The 17,739-nt window shown below is 37.3% G+C and overlaps 2 protein-coding genes across 2 annotated transcripts in view; both read left to right on the top strand.

Moving 5' to 3' along the window:
• The window catches only part of LOC121228067 (uncharacterized), a 30,589-nt gene extending 21,035 nt beyond the window's left edge, over window positions 1-9,554 (top strand). Inside the window, exons 5-8 of the mRNA XM_041111198.1 lie at window positions 7,863-8,073; window positions 8,933-9,004; window positions 9,395-9,462; window positions 9,545-9,554. Of these exons, the coding sequence (XP_040967132.1) occupies window positions 7,863-8,073; window positions 8,933-9,004; window positions 9,395-9,462; window positions 9,545-9,554 (361 nt within the window). The remainder of the gene's footprint in view (window positions 1-7,862; window positions 8,074-8,932; window positions 9,005-9,394; window positions 9,463-9,544) is intronic.
• A 2,811-nt stretch (window positions 9,555-12,365) lies between these two features.
• Window positions 12,366-13,691, top strand: LOC107947778 (uncharacterized). Its single transcript, XM_016882303.1, has 3 exons — window positions 12,366-12,753; window positions 12,856-13,080; window positions 13,273-13,691. The coding sequence occupies exons 1-3, from the start codon at window positions 12,366-12,368 to the stop codon at window positions 13,689-13,691; spliced, it is 1,032 nt and encodes a 343-aa protein (XP_016737792.1).
• Window positions 13,692-17,739: the final 4,048 nt, after the last annotated feature.

Raw genomic sequence — 17,739 nt, forward strand, 5'->3', positions numbered from 1 at the left:
TCAGACCACTCGAATTTCACATATTTTTTTAACAATTTGGTCATAGGTGTAGAAATCATCGAAAATCCCTTAACAAAGCGTCGATAATAACTAGCTAAGCCCAAAAAGCTTTTAACTTCGGATACATTTCTCGGTGGTTTCCAATCAACAACTACTGAAATCTTACTCGGGCCAACCTGTATACCTTCTGCTGAAACAATATGTCCCAAAAATCTAACTTCTCGGAGCCAAAACTCACTTTTGCTAAATCTAGCAAACAGTTTCTTATCTCTCAAGGTTTGCAAGACAATTCTTAAATTTTCGGCATGCTCAGACTTGTCTTGGTAATAAATCGGAATGTCATCAATAAATACAACCAAAAATTTATCTAAATATGGTTTGAAGATTCTATTCATCAAGACCATAAAAACTACAGGAGCATTTGTTAATCCAAAAGGCATAACAAGGAATTCATAATGCCTATACCTCGTTTTGAACGTAGTTTTTGGCACATTCGAGTTTTTAACTCTCAACTGATAATAGCCTGATCTCAAGTCTATCTTTGAGAACACTGTTGCCCCTTTCAACTGATCGAACAAATCATCCATTCTTGGTAAAGGATACTTGTTCTTTATAGTAACCTTGTTAAGTTGGAGATAATCAATACAAAATTTCATGGATTCGTCTTTTTTCTTGACAAATAATACTGGTGCACCTCAAGGCGAATAACTCGGTCTTGTAAAACCTTTATCTGTCAACTCTTGCAACTGAGATTTCAATTCTTTTAATTCTGTTGGATCCATTATATACAGAGCTATCGATATCGGTGAAGTTCCCAATACTAAATCAATAGTAAACTCAACCTCACTAATCGGTGGTAATCTAGGCAACTCTTTTGGGAACACATCCGGGTATTCACAAACCATCTGTATAGATTTTATTTTCAATTCAGTCACTGTCGTATTCAGTACATACATAAGATAAGCTTCACAATCTTTTCTTACATACCTCTGAGCCGACATCGACAAAATCACAATAGGTAACTCACCTGACTTATCCGGTTCAATCTAAAGAATTTTATTATTTTGACATTTTAATTCAATAATCGTTTGTCTACAATTCACTACGACATCATGTAGAGTCAACCAATCCATTCCAAGAATTACATTGAACTCATCAAACGGTAAAAGCATTAAGTCAGCCGAAAAACAGTGACCCCAAATCACTAAAGGACAAGTCTTGCAAGCTTATCAACTTAAACATATTTGCCTAAGGGGTTCGACACTTTAATCACATACTCGGTAGACTCAACAAGCAAATTGTTACTAGATAAAAAATTCATGTAAATATAAGAATGAGTCGATCCAGGATCAATCAATGCAACTACATTAGTATCATAGAGGGAAAATGTACCAGTGATAACATCAGGGGATGATGCATCTTCGCGAGTGAGAATAGCGTAGGTTCTAGCAGGTGCTCTGACCTCTGATTTCGTAGTTAAATCTTTTGTTACACCTCTGCTACTGTTCCCATTTCTAGTATTTCTCGGTGGCCTCCCTCTAGTCACAGTGCTGCTTGGTCTTGCATTCTGATAATTATCTTTCTCAGTTATTTTAGGGCAATCTCGAATGAAGTGATCTTGGGAGCCACATTTAAAGCAAACCCAGTTGTTCATCCTACATTTACCGGGATGTTTCCTACACAGTGTTGACATTCTGGTATATTAGACCTAGCATTACCAGTGCTCACTATTGACGTAGTTTGGGCTTCAGAAATCGAATATTGTTTCGCACGATTCTGTTGGGATATCCAGTTGAAACATTCGAACGAGTAGAAAAATCCCTCGATTTCTTTGACGAAGATTGAAATGACTTATTCAGCAGTCTTTTTCTCAAATCTCTAGCCTCAAACTCAGCTTTTCTCTTTTCTTTGCTCAACTCTTTAGCTTTGCAAGCTCAGTCATCTAGCACAAAAAATTCTTTCAACTCTAAAATCCCCACTAACAGTTTGATATCCTCATTCAACCTATCTTCGAATCTTTTACACAAAATGGCCTCGGTGGAAACACATTCCTGAGCATACTTATTTAGCCTAACAAACTTTCGCTCATATTCAGTCACAGACATACGACCCTATTTTAGCTCTAAAAACTCTTTACGTTTCTGATCAATGAACCGTTGGCTGATATAATTCTTTCTGAACTTATCCTGAAAGAATTCATAGGTAAGTTTCTCTCTTGGTACCACGGATACAAGAGTATTCCACCACTGATATGCTGAGTCCCTCAGAAGTGATACAACATATTTCAACCACTCATCCAGCATGTAAGAAAGCTCATCAAATACCCTGATAGAGTTCTCAAGCCAAAACTCTGTTCTCTTAGTATCATCATCAACATTGGCTCTAAATTCTTCAGCCCCTTATTTTCGAATCTTATCAACTGGAGGCTTGTTTAGTCTTAACAATTCCACACCTTGGGGAGCTTCGAGAATCAGTTGGGGGTTAGGTGGGGGTGGAGGATGTTAGGTAGCTGAATTTGTTCGAACAAACTCGGCAAACCACTCATTCATCCTTTGGAAGAAGGCTTCTCTAGCCTCTCCTCCCTAACTAATCGTTACTGGTCCACTTTCAGATGGTGTTGTCCCTTGAGCGAGAGCCGGTGCATTACTTTCAACATCTTCAGCTACCTCTCGGTTGGGACCTATTTACTATATGAAAACACAATTTAAATTGTCAAGATTTGTCACACTATCACAAATTATTTATGGCATCTATAGCTAGAGTCTCACACATGCTACGTTAGTCTGAGAATCGACTAAACCATAGCCCTGTTACCACTAAATGTAACACCCCTTATTCGCATTCAATGCCAAAATAGGGTACGGGGCATTACCGGACTTACATTACATACAATCATACAATTCAAATCATAAATTTGCATCCAAATAAAAACCATTTATATTCAATGATAAAGTCCCTAATACGAGCCTACTAGGCCAAAAACATGCTTTGGAAGTGGTCTGAGATTAAACTGATAACTCAGGAAATTTTTACATAGCTTAGAAAATTTTTACTATAAGCAGGGTCATACGTTCGTGTGGTTTTGGGACACGCTCGTGTCCCTAACCCGTGTAACTTTTTGTTTTGCAAAGCATGAACAAATTGAGGACACACGGTCAAGTCACACGCCCGTATGCTAGGCTGTGTGGTTAATTTAATTTTCATAAAATTGGTGCAAACTTCACACGCCCAGGACACACGCTCATGCCTAAAGCCGTGTCCCTCACATGGCTAAGACACACACCATTGTCTCTACCCGTGTGCTCAATTTTGAGCATTTTGTTTCTCAAAATTTACGTGCAGGGGACACATGGCCAAAACACAGGCCGTTTGTCACACACGGTCTAGACACAAGCCTGTGTGTCTACCCGTGTGGACAAAATAAAGGCTATTTACCAAGCCATTTATCACCCTCATTTACACCTATACACACACAAATTTAATGGCATCAATCATGGTATAATTAGGCAACCAAAACATCCATAATCAAGGTTAGAACATATCATTTCATTATCATACATAACATACTTACAAAATCATATTCTACCAAACCAAATCATACCAAACTCACATCCATAAGTACCAACACAAATACTTTTATCATGCATAATTCTTATTAGATTTCCTAGCATACCAATGAGCCAATCTTAACCATTCAACAACAAAAACCATTTAGCCACATTCAACCATTTATCAAGCATTTATAAACCACATCACACAAGAGATAATTGCACATGCATGCATATATAAATATATATAAGCTTACGACCAATTCAACCAAAATGAGCCAAATTACATGGCCAAATACCAAATCAAGCCTTTGACAATTACAAGCCAATACATTTGGCTAAAATCATGATGACAGATATAACAAAACAACCAAGTCCCTATACATTCCATATTCTCAAAATGTTTAAAATCATCGGTACCCAAAATAACAGTTTGATAGTGTGATGCGAACTCTGATAATCTCCGACCCTAGCTAGCTTGGTGACATTATAAGATATGGAAAATAAAATGGAGTAAGCTATATAGCTTAGTAAGCTCGTATGAAAGAAATAAGCAAACCTTACCATACAATAACATGCAAGTAATATAAATTAAGATAATGTAATTTACGAAAATCTCATGATCATAATTTACTTCCATCACAACTTACCTTGAAATCACCATTTCACGAATTAATAATCATAAGCTTTAAGTACATACCTGTACCATATCGTAATAATTTCATACTTAATCTCATCGTTGTTATACCCAATGAACCACTCAGAATAATAATATCGGATACTCGGGAAACCTTGCACATAAGGTGCCACATATGTAGCCATTGCTACCTCTATCTCATAACACATATATGCTCGCTCTCGAGCCATTAACAGGCCTACTCACACAAGCTGTCAGTCAAGACGTAGCTATTTGGTGTTGCTCACACAAGCTGTCAAGTAATCGCAACATATGCTGATACACTCAGCCACCGGTAGGATGTATAGGACCAACACCCAGATTACATAACATAAAACCCTAGTGACATGTAACTTGTATCCTAATCTATTCCTAAGGTTCGATTGGGGTTTCTCGCTTGCCAAAATGTCATCTAACGTATTCGTAGAGTCATTTGCACAAGTCATGAAGCATTAAAGCATTTAAAACACAATTGTAATAAAGCTTATTTGACATACGAACTTACCTCGGTTACAATAACGGTTAAAAAGATCTATTTGTCAATTATTTTAGTTTTCCCTTGATCTAGACCCAAACTTCATTTTTCTTGATATATAATACCACATTTAGCTTATTTAATCATCACATTATTTCAATTCAGCCCAAAAAAACATTATAGCAAAAATTACATTTTTGCCTTTAGCATTTCAACATTTTACAATTTAGTCCCTAGGTTCGTAAAATGAATTTCATTCAATTTCATTACAACCCAAGCCTACCTGAATGTTTTTTGGACTCTTAAAGACTCACATTTTTTATTTATTCACACTTTTCTACACATTTTATAGACTTTTACTAATAAGTCCTTATTTAATGTTTTTACCGAAAATCACTTTACAAAAGTTATTTAACAAACAAAAAACATGTATTTTCTACCATAAAACATCAAAATACAAGCATCTTCAACATGGGTAAAATTTTAGACTTTAACTTTCTTTCAAATTAGTTTTTGAAATGGCAAAATCAAGTTACAACGATCTAAAAAATATGAAAATCATTAAAAATGAGATAAGAACGGACTTACAATCAAGCTTGAAAGCTTAGACAGACCCTAGTTATGTCTCCCTTGCAATTTTCGGCTATGGGGGACTAAATTGAAGAAGATGGACACTTTTTTTTAATTTTGTCTTTATTTGCCAAATTACTAAAATACCCTTAATGCATAACTTTGAAATTTCACCTAACCATGTTTATTTTTGTCCATCCTAGGGTATAATGGTCTAATTTCCATTGACGGATCTCTAGTTAAAAGTTCATAACAATTAGACACCATTAACTTATAGAATTCAAGTTTTGTACCTATTGCAATTTAGTCCTTCTAGTCAAATTGGACACTCAATCAATAAAATTTCTTAACAAAATTTTCACACAATTATTCTATCATGTTGTAGTATAACTATTTCTACTTCAGATTTGTGGTCCTGAAACCAATGTTCTAATTTGACCCAAAATTGGGATGTTACATGAATTGCATCAATACATAAATATATGAGATTGACCACATGCTTGATAATGCCTGAAAGATGCTAAATTCCATTTGGATAAATGGCAAACTTGATGGATATGTGATCTCCCAAAATGAATAAGGTCCTGCATTTGTTACGGATGAGATTTAGCTCGGACGAGTAATCCTATTCATCTCATGATAGAAAGGATTTATCCCGGACGGGTAATCTTCATATAAGTACTCTCGAGCATATGTTATAGATTAGATTTAGCCTGGACGAGTAATCCATATCAAGCTCTTAGAGCATATGTCATAAAAAGGATTTAGCCTAGACTAGTAATCCTGTTGTATACATGTGTGGCTCGAGAGTGTACTCTCTGATATAGTATCTTATGGGTACCATTGGACATGAATTGACGGATCCTGATTCGTACACCTAGAGTGTATTACCTGTGTATCCATTGGGTGACAATTCCAGACATGAGGAGATATGAATGATACAATGAGTTATTACACGTATCCGTCTGAAATACAAGAAAATGATGATACATGACAAATGATATATGAAAACATGAGATGATGATATTTGCACATGGACTCTATTTGATGAATAAATGTTCATTCTTGATTTGGACTTGTACACCTGAGTGTACTAATCGTTACCTTGATATTCTGAGTAATATGGGTAAAGTTCTAATACAAAAAGATTTGAACTCTAAATGAATAGTTAAGAAATTTGATTGTTGAATGAATTATGCATGTTGAATGAATGCATGTTGTGGAAAGCATATGTGCATGGAAACCTGATTGTTGTTGAGCCCATATATGTTTGTGATGTTACTATGGATTATATGACTAACAAGGGAAATGAGGATATGTGTAGGGCTTGAGGGAAAATTAATTGAATATGCCTTACACAGTTACCTCAAAATAGAATGAATGGTAAGTTAAGTACCATATTATATGAACTTACTAAGCATTATATGTTTACTTAGTTTTATTTCCCTATTTTATAGTGAATCAGAAGCTCGTTGGATTGGAAGCTTAGCGGAGATCACTCACACTATCCATCAGCCCATGTCAGTACAATATGGTAAATCAATTATGGTTGTAATGGCATGTATAGGATATGTTGGCCAGATTGGCATGAAAATTTAAATGATGCTTGTAATCTAGCCATTAGAATGACTAGTAATGGTTTGTTTAAATATACTTGTAATGTTAAACTATGGTAGCTACATATATGTTAAGTAGTTGACCAAATCATGTTTAATACATGGATTGAACTAAGTAAGATTGTAGACATGTATGCATGAAATGATATGCCATGATGAATGATGGAATTTACGTGATTTGAATGCTTGAAATGGTTGGTATTTGGATGTGTGATTCAAGTGTAGTATGGGTGTGAATTTGGGTGAGAGATGAAGCTAGGCATGGCTTTATTGTATCCACATGAGCAGACACACGACCGGGTACATGGGCGTGTAGTTAGGCCGTGTGTCTCCTGCACCTTAAATTTGAGAAATAGAATGCTTAGAACTGAGCACACGGGCAGAGACACAGGCGTGTGTCTTAATCGTGTGTGCTATACGGCTTAGAACACGAGCGTGTGTCTTGGCCTTGTGAAACCTATACCTAATTTCAAATTGAATTAATTAACCACACGGCCTAGCACGTGGGTGTGTGGCATAGCCATGTGCACAAGTCAGAGAGTTACACGAGGTCAAACACAACCTCCAAAACAAGCGTGTACCATGGTTATACGGGCTTGTGAGCCCTGCACCTTGGAAAAATTTGAAATGTCACAAAAAATTCTTAGAGGTTCCAATTAAGTCCCGAGCCAATTCTGATGCTCGTTTTGGACTTCAAGGGTCCATTTAAAGGACATCATGAATGATTTAAGAATTTGTATAGTAACTTGCATGACTTATTTGTAAATGTTTTTGAAAGTTTCAGTAATGCTCTGAAACCCTGTTCCAACGACAGATACAAGTAAGGGGTGTTACAATGTTATTGGGTAAGGAATCAATTTTTAAAATTGAAGCTAGATTTTTTTAGAAGGATTACACATAACTTGGGATAAGGGTTTTAGACGAATAAAACCGGAATGTGACAATGCGTTGTTGGTTGAATCTTTTTTGGCTGGTAGGGCTACTGGAAATACAATGGTAGAATTACGGTTGATTCATGAAGTGATGCACCAAGAATTGGAAATCCAATTACAACATGTGCTGAGATCTCAAAATGAAGTTACGGATTACTTGGCTAAAATAGCCACTCGCCTTGATAGTTTACAATTATTCATTGCTCCTCCAAATGTAGTGAATGACATTTTGTTAGAGGATCGTAATAAAGCCTTGGTATTGTAATGAAACCACTGGTTGTAATCGTATAAGTTGTTGTTTATTTTCTACCAAAAAATATATTTATATCTAGGTAACAATTAAAAATTGATAATGTCAAAAGAAATCTTGATAGAATAAATTTTTATTAATTGAATTTTATTTTGAAGGAAGTAATGAATGTAGTAGAGCATAATTGGAAAATTTTATTGTAGGGACTAAATCAAAAATTAGTATGGTATGAAGAACTTAAGTGCAAATTTCTATAAAGTTCCTAAAGACTGAAATGCAATTAATTCATAAGGTTGCGGCCTAACTGAACGGTGAAAATAATGAAGAGTTGAGAAGCACATAGGTGAAAGGTGGAAAATTGTGATTTAAAGTAAGGTGATTAACCTAGCTTATTCACCTCTTTTCTTGGTGTTAATCGACCACTTTTGGGAGTAAATGAATCGAGCAAAGTTGCCACATTTGGTTACTGAAAAGAGAGAGTGAAGCTAGTAGGTTCAAGGTGTTGAATGGGGATTAAAAGAGTCGTGATTAGTAATGTGCTACCTTGATTCAATGTAACTTTCACTTCTTTGTTTGATAAAAACCGATCCATGAAGAAGGCTAAAGAATGGCTAAAACTAACTTCATTCGGTGGTGAAAGAGAGGAAGAAACAAAGTGGACATATTTTCTAACGCCCCAAATGATTTATTTATACTTCTGTAAAATTTGACACAAATATGTATCTGCTTCAGTGGTTAAGTGTTCTGGGTGTGTGTGAGAGGTCTGGGGTTCAAGTCTCATCTTTGCCAAATTTTTGTTCTTTTGGAATTAAGCCCTATCCTTGTTCTATGGGCTTATATTTAATTGCCTATAGTTCCATATCAGAATGAGTCTGCTGGTTCAAGTGGTAAGGGTGTTGGTGTGTTGGAGGTCCTGTGCTCGAATCCCGATGTTAGAGTGGGTATTTATTTTTGCTCGATTTTCAGAGAGAGTTTTGGTGGAACTAAAATGCTGAAATGGTTGAGATTTAGGTGTTAGTGGGAAGTTGGGGGATATCAAAATTGATTATCTTTTATTTTATTTTTATTGTTTTCCCAAAAATCCCTCTGTTTTTTCTAACGTTCTTCTTTTCTAAAAGAAAATCCCCAAATTTTGATTCTTTTGTTTCTCTTCTCTCTATCAGAAAATTGAATTCTTTTCATCTGTTCTTTGTCTTTGCATTTGAATCCATGCGTTTGGGCATTGCGAATCCTTGATTTCTTTGTGTAATCGGTAAGTGGGCTTGCGGTTGTGTTCTTTTGCTGTTTGATTCCTGAAGGATGAATCTTTACTATTTTGCTTGTGCAGGAGAAGTGGGCGACGCAGCAGTTCCTTTCTAACGGGTTAATCTTTGCATGTGAGCGAATGTGTCGGTGGTAAGTGAGTTCATGTTACTCGGTTTGGTTTTGAAGAATTTGAGAATTGGTTGCTAATTTGATGTTTCGTAAACTGTTTTAGGTTCTGGTAGGCTCAGGATAGGTTTCGTAGCAATTCGATACCAGATGTGTACCCAAAACGTAGAAAAACGAGATTCAGAAAAAGCTGAAAAGGCGAATCTATCTACGCCACACGGGCATGTGGTCACCCGTGTGCTAGGTCGTGTGCAAGTACACGGCCATGTGGTCAACAAAGGCATGGCCGTGCGCAGCACATGGTCGTGTGGTGGCTCGAGTGTGACTGTGTGGGCCACACAAGTAGGGCCAATCTGGGCGTGTAAATTTTTGGGCTAGGCTGTATGGGCCACACGGGCAAGGCCAATCTGGGTGTATGGGCCACACGGGTAAGCCACATGGGCATGTGGGCCTATTATACTGAAATATTCCATAGGGTCGTACGGTCGTCCTAGTCGACAGTGGGCCTACCATAGGGATGGGAAAGGCTAACTAAACCTTAAAACTATGTGTTCTATTAGATTGAAATACAATTTTGAGCTTGTCTATGTTATATATATCTATTATGTAACAACTTGATTTTGGGCCTAGTCAGAACAGTGGTTTCAAAACCACTATTTCGAAGCCAAAGAAATTATTTTAATATTATTTTATGTGTGACGACATGATTATAAAGGTTCAAGAAAAATTTGGTGAATAAATTTTAGCGTTTGAGAGCTTAATTGCGGAAAAGGACGAAATCACATAAAAGGTAAAAGTTCAATTTCACTTTATAGACATACCAAATAGCTATTGAGCCCAAATTTAAGGTTTTTAAAGGGCAAATAGACCCTTAAAATGTAGCATGGCCGGCCATAGTGACAAAGAATTAGGCTAGTCAATGTTAGGTAAAAATTTGGTGACTTGATTGACTAAAAAGAAAAAAATAAACAAAAGATGATATCACCCATTTCACCTATTCTTCTTCACCAAAATTCTCAAAAATAAGGGTTTTGAAGCCTTGAAATTTCAGCCAAGCTAGCCTATTGCAAGTAAGTCAATTTGAGGGTTATTCTTGATAATTTTTGTACTTTTGGGACCCTTAAAGCTTAATCTAGCTATTTAGGGGACTATTTTGTGAAATGATTGATAGTCTAGGGACTTACCATGAAAGGATTTGTATGTTTGCTGAGTTTTTATGGAAGAAAATGAGTATTGGTTGTGGAGTGAACAACTTTTGTGAAATGACTTCTCATGAAAACCCTAATAGGACCATTTTGTAAAGTTTGTAAAATAGATAGTAACATTGTGAAATATTGAGAATTTGGAGTGGTCATTAGAGAAATAAATGGTCGGTTAGGCTTGACTAATAAGGAAATTTGATAAAAATCAAGTTTCGAGCCTAAGGGTAAAATCATAATTTTTGCAAAGTTTAATGGCAAAATGGTCATTTTACCAAAGTATGAGTCTTAAGTTGAATTGAATGATTTTTGTATTAAATAAGCTAATTTTTGACATTTTAGATCAAGAGAAACTTGATTCGAGTCTTGATCGAGGGAAGAACAGAATTTACGAGGATTAGGCTCGTTCCCATCATTTTGTGTCGAGGTAAGTACATATGTAAATAATGTGTCATTGTAGCTTACTTTTAAATGTTTTGTTTTTACCATGTATCATAATCTATACGAAACCATGAAAGTATTAACAATGCAATAAAAGAGTAACCTACATTATGAACAAGTGCGAAGCATCAAGTTAGATACGAGATCCCGTCGAACCTCAAAAATAGTATAGGATACAAAAAGGTAAGTCATGATAAATTGAGTGGTCTGAACTCATGAGTTGAGTCTGATTTCATGAGACAAGTGAAATATGTAATGTGGGTCCAGGTACTGACTTTGTGTGTAGACCCGTGAGTAGCTCAATGAGCGGGCATTACATGATAGAGCTATAGGGTCCAGGTACTGACTTGGTGAAAAGGCCCGTGAGTAGCTCAAAGATGCAAGTATTTCAAAGTACAAGGTAGCTTTGGCTACTTGTATAGTACTTACGAGTAAAGTATCCGTGTATTCATTGGTATTTCCAAGTGTTCAAAGGGGTAACTTGATGAATGGATTGGCGATACTTCCAATGAGGTATGTCAATAGAGAGAATGAACTTGAGTTATTTTACAGGTGTGCGGTGTTACATTTAGTGGTATCAGAGCTATGGTTTACTCAGTTCTTGGACTAACCTAGCGTGTGTACGAGTCTAGCTATACATGCCAAAAATAAATTGTGATAGTGTTATGGCTCCTGATTTTGTTTTCATGTTTTCTTATAGTAATGGATCCCGATCAAACTATGGCAGATGATGTAGAAAGTAATGCACCGACTTCTGCTGAAGGGGCGGTGGCATCCGATAATCGACCTCCCACGGTTAGTCAAAGAGGGGGAGAAGGGGCTCGGGAAGCCTTTCACCACATGATGAATGAATGGTACACAGAGTTTGTCCGAGCAAAGCCGAATGCTCAACCCTTTCCACCTCAATTTATTCCTTAACCTGTCCTGTAGCACTACAGGCTTTGGATTTTGTGAGAATGAATAGACCCCCAGTGGACAAGATCCGAAAGCATGGAGCCGAGGAGTTTCGTGCAAATAAAGATGATGATCCCGAAAGGAAAGAGTTCTGGCTTGAGAATACCATCAAGGTATTCGATGAATTATCTTCTACTTTTGAAGAATGTTTGAAGTGTGCCATATTCAATGTTGAGGGACTCGGCATACCACTAGTAGAAAATATTAGTTTCAGTGATACCTCACGAGAGGGTTACATGAGAATTCTTCCAAGAAGAATTCTGAAAGAAATATATTAGTGAGAGGTTCATCGATCAAAAGTGTAAGGAATTTCCTGACTTGAAATAAGGCCGCATGACGGTTATTGAATATGAAAGGGAGTTCGTCCGACTTAGTAAGTATGCTCAGGAGTGTGTGTCCTCTGAGGCTAAAATGCGTCGAAGGTTTGAAGACAGACTTAATGAGGATATTAGATTGTCAATGGGTGTCCTTGAATTGAAGGAGTTTTTAGTGCTCATTAATCGGGCTTGTAAGGCTGAAGAATTGATTAAGGAGAAGAAGAAAATTGATGCAGAGACTAGGGATGCAAGGAAGAGACATTCGAGCGAGTCATTTCCGTCTCAGTCTAAGAAATCCAGAGATGTTTACTCCCGTTCTCATGTGTCAGCTGGGCACTCGTACAGAGATCATAAGAAGCAAGAATCAGATTCTAAATCTCGGGATACATCGGTGGCTAGTGTGGGTAATGCTAGATGCTCTCGAATAGAGTGCCAGCATTGTGGTAGAAGTCATTTCGATAAGTGTAGAATGAATAATGGATCCTGTTTCTGATGTGGTTCTCAAGACCATTTTATCAAGGATTGCCTTGAGATGAATGGGAAAGAAAAATTTCAAAGTGCAAGGCCAAGTGGTACAAATTCTAAAGAAAGTCCACAGAAAAATGTTGGAATTGGGGCTAGTAGCAAGAATGTGATGAGAGACACTACAAGGAGATCCGAAGCTAGAACTCCGACTAGAACCTATGCCATACGTGCACGTGAAGATACATCTTCTCCTGATGTGATCACTGGTACATTTTCTCTCTATGATAATACTGTTATTGCTTTGGTTGACCCTGGTTCTACTCATTCGTATGTGTGCATGAAATTCGTGTCTAGCATAAACATACCTGTTGAGTTTACGTAGTTTATGATTAAGGTGTCAAACTCCTTAGGCAAGCATGTGATAGTTGATAAAGTATGCAAGAAATGTCCTTTGATAGTTAGAGGTTACTGTCTTTCGGCTGATTTGATGTTGTTACCATTTAATGAGTTTGATGTCATATTGGGTATGGAGTGGTTGACACTCCATGATGCTGTAATAAATTGTAGGCAAAAGGTTATTAAATTGAAATGTGAAAATGGTGAAACTCTTTGGGTTAAATCAAATGAGCCAAAGAATTTTCCCATTGTGATATCCTCCAAGTTTGCTCAGAAATGTTTGAGGAAAGGTTGTGAAGCTTATTTGGCTATTATAATGAATACTAAGGAGTCTGAACTGAAGGTTGAGATAGTACCAGTTGTGTGCGAATATGCGGATGTATTTCAGGAAGAATTGTCTGAGTTACCCCCTAATAGAGAAATTGAATTTGGTATAGAGCTAATGCTAGGGACAACGCCTATTTCGATTGCTCCGTATTGAATGGCTCCGACTAAGTTGAAGGAACTAAAGTCACAATTAAAAGATTTGACTGATAAAGGCTTTGTAAGACCAAACTTTTCACCGTGGGGTGCTCCGGTGCTATTTGTGAAAAAGAAATATTGGTCCATGAGGCTGTGCATGGTCTACCGATAGTTAAATGAGATGACAATCAAGAATAAATATCTGTTGCCACGGATTGACGACTAGTTTGATCAATCGAAAGGAGCAGCATGGTTTTCTAAGATAGACTTGAGATCCGGCTACTATCAACTGAGAGTTAAAGAGTTAGATGTGCCTAAGACTGCTTTTAGGATGAGGTATGGCCACTACGAGTTCCTCGTCATGCCTTTCAGTTTAAAAAATGTTCCTGCCGTGTTTATGGATTTAATGAATAGGATATTTCGGTCATACTTGGATAAGTTTGTCGTTGTATTTATCGATAACATCCTGATCTATTCTAGAGATGAGGTAGAGCATACTGAACACTTGAGAATCATTCTATAGACTCTGAGAGATAATCGGTTGTATGCAAAGATTAGTAAAATTGAGTTTTAGCTTTGTGAAGTCAGATTTTTGGGTCACATTGTCTCGAGTGATGGCATTAGGGTTGACACAGCAAGGTTTTTGCTATTGTTGAGTGGAAACCACCAAAGAATGTGACTGAGCTTAGAAGCTTTTTGAGTTTGGCTGGTTATTATAGGCGATTTGTAAAGGACTTCTCCATGATTGCTACTCCAATGATGAGATTATCGCAAAAAGAAGTTAAGTTTGAATGGTCGGATAAGTGTCAGCAGAGTTTCGAGAAGTTAAAGAAGTTGTTGACTGAGGCTCCAGTATTAGTACAACCCAAATCAGGAAATGAGTTCGTGGTTTATAGCAATGCTTCTCAAAATGGCTTGGGATGCGCACTTATGCAAGAAGGCAAGGTTATAGCTTATGCCTGGAGACAATTGAAACCTCACGAGAAGAATTATCCAACAGATGACCTAGAGTTGGCCGCCATAGTGTTTGCCTTGAAGATCTGGCGTCATTATTTGTTCGGATAGATATGGCATGTATACATCGATCACAAAAGTCTTATGTACTTGATGACTTAGAAGGATTTAAATCTGAGACAACAGAGGTGGTTAGAATTATTAAAAGATTATGAGTTGATTATCGACTACCATTCGGGAAAGGCGAACGTGGTCACCGACGCATTGAGTAGAAAATCATTATTTGCATTAAGAGCAATGAACGCCCATTTGGCTTTGTCAGAGGATGGTTCAATTCTCTGAGTTAAAAGCTAGGCCGACGTTTCTTCAAGAAATTCGTGAAGTTCAGATGAGTGACAGTGAATTGTTAGCCTAGAGAACTCAGTGTGAATCAGGTGCTGAATCGGATTTTCAGATTAATTCCAATGGTTGCTTGAAGTTTCGGGATAGGATTTGTGTTCCTAAGGATACCGAGTTGATTCAAAAAATTTTAATTGAGGCATGATGGTCACTAAACTAACTAAAAATTCGACTAAGGCAAGCGCACCTATAGAACAGTAGTATAGTTATGGTGAGACCGGAAATATTGTATCCACAAGGACTAGGAGTACTAGTAATTACTATCTTTTTATTATCTAGCCTAAAAATTAAGAGAATTTTTAGTTTAAAACTAATTACCTAATCGACTAAGATTGTGATAGAGATTAAAGTTGGAAAATACTTTTGGAAAACTGATGGAGAAGATAATACCCAAGGAGGAATCCACCTAGACTTCACTTATTACCTTTGAGTTGGACGATTTATTCACTTGACTTAATCCGTAGAAACCCCTGATTTATGTTAATATCTCTATCAAGAATAAAAACAACTGACTTTAGGTTGATTAATAGAAATCTCTTTCTAATTAAAACCCCTATTGTCGCATTAACTCAATCTATGGATTCCTTGATTAGATTTGACTCTAATCCGACAGATTTATGTCGTCCTATCTCTAGGATTGCATGCAACTCCGCTTAATTATGAATAATCTACTCTTAAACAAGGACTTTTGCTCCACTGAATAAGCACATCAAAAACCTGAATTAATATCCTGGAATATTAAAGCAAGGGTTAAATTCGCAATTAAAAATAAGAACAAGTATTTGTCATATAACTCAAATAATAATAAGATCCGTCTTAGGTTTTATCTCCCTTAGGTATTTAGGGAATTTAGTTTATAATAATAATGGAAAGCATCTCAAAGTTTGGAAAACAACAAAACATAAAGAAACCCAAAAACTTCGGTAGAAATTGAATGGAGATCTTCAGTCTTGAAGGAGATCCTGCTTTCGGGATGATTCTGATGGTTGACCTTGAGTGTTTTTTGCGTTCTTCTCTCCGTGTCCCATTCAATCCTCTTCTAGGGTGTTTATAAAGACTTTAGAATGCCTCAAAACCCTCAAAATAAGCCTTTGTAGAGTAGAATTAGACTTGGGCTCGACAGGGACACGGCCATGTGCCACGCCCGTGTAAAGGTGCTCAGGCCGTGTGTAATTCTAACTTGGTTTAGTGTCGACACGGCCATGACACACGGGCGTGTGCTCTATCCGTGTGTCACACACGAGCATGTGGATCACCCGTGTGGAAGTGCCTAGGCTGTGTAAAACACTGGTTTAGGCCCAATTTGTCCGTTTTTGGCCCGTTTCTCACTCTTTTTGCTATCCTAAGCTCTCTTGAGTATAAAACATGAAATTAAAGGATTAGGAGCATCAAATCCAATAAAACCAGGGAAAAATCATCCATAAATATGCCAAGCGTGGGGTAAAAATAGGTATATATTATGGTTTATCAAGGCACATAGTGTTTGTTTGTCGGTACACCCTAGAAGTACAAAAATGTACAATGATTTGAAGAAAATGTATTGGTGGCCGGGAATGAAAAGAGACATTTCAGAGTTTGTATCAAAATGCTTAGTGTGCAAACAAGTGAAAGCTGAACACCAAGTGCCTTCGGGTTTACTTCAGCCTATCATGGTCCTCGAGTGGAAATGGGATCGGATTACTATGGATTTTGTAGCGGGTTTTGCAGTAACTCCAAGGAAGAAAGATGCCGTATGGGTTGTGGTTGATCGACTAACAAAGTTGGCTCAATTTATCCCGGTGCGAACGGACTTCTCACTTGATAAGCTAGCTGACTTGTACATTTTTGAGATTGTGAGGCTTCATAGAGTGCCCTTATCGATTACTTCAGATAGGGACCCAAGGCTTACTTCGAGGTTTTGGAAGAAGTTGCAAGAAACTTCGGGGACAAAGTTGAATTTTAGCACAACTTTCCATCCGCAAACTGACGGTCAGTCGGAGAGGGTAATTCAACCCTTAAGGATATGTTGTGTTGGTATGTCCTGGAGGTCCAAGACAATTGGGAGAAGTATCTACCGCTGGTCGAATTCGCTTATAACAATAGCTATCAGTCAAGTTTGAAAATGGCACCTTGCAAAGCCTTGTATGGGCGTAAATGCCGAATGCCCTTGTATTGGATCGAGCTTAGAGAGAATCTGATTCACAGCATCGACTTAATAAATGAGACTGAAGAAAAAGTTAAAGTAATTCGTGATTGTTTAAAGGCCGCTTTGGATAGACAAAAATCCTACGCAGATTTGAAACGAAAGGAAATCAAATTTCAGGTCGGCGACAAAGTATTTTTAAGAGTGTCTCCTTCGAAAAAGGTTCTCAGATTTGGTGAAAAGGGCAAATTGAGTCCGCATTTTATCGGACCTTATGAGTTGATAGAGAAAATAGGACCGGTAGCTTATTGGTTAGCCTTACAATCAAAATTGGAAAAGATCCACGACGTGTTCCATGTATCCATGTTACGCTAATATTGCTCTGACCCTTCACATGTGATCTCTCCGACTGAAGTGGATATTATATCAGATATGACCTATGGTGAAGAACTGATTAAGATTTTGGATCGAGAGGTCAAGAAATTGAGGAATAAAAGTGTAACACTTGTGAAGGTTTTGTGGCATAGATATGGAGTCGAGGAAGCTACGTGGGAACCTAAAGAGACTATGAGAGACCAATAACGAAACTTAT

Source organism: Gossypium hirsutum, chromosome A04, assembly GCF_007990345.1.
Source record: "Gossypium hirsutum isolate 1008001.06 chromosome A04, Gossypium_hirsutum_v2.1, whole genome shotgun sequence".
NCBI lineage: Eukaryota > Viridiplantae > Streptophyta > Magnoliopsida > Malvales > Malvaceae > Gossypium > Gossypium hirsutum.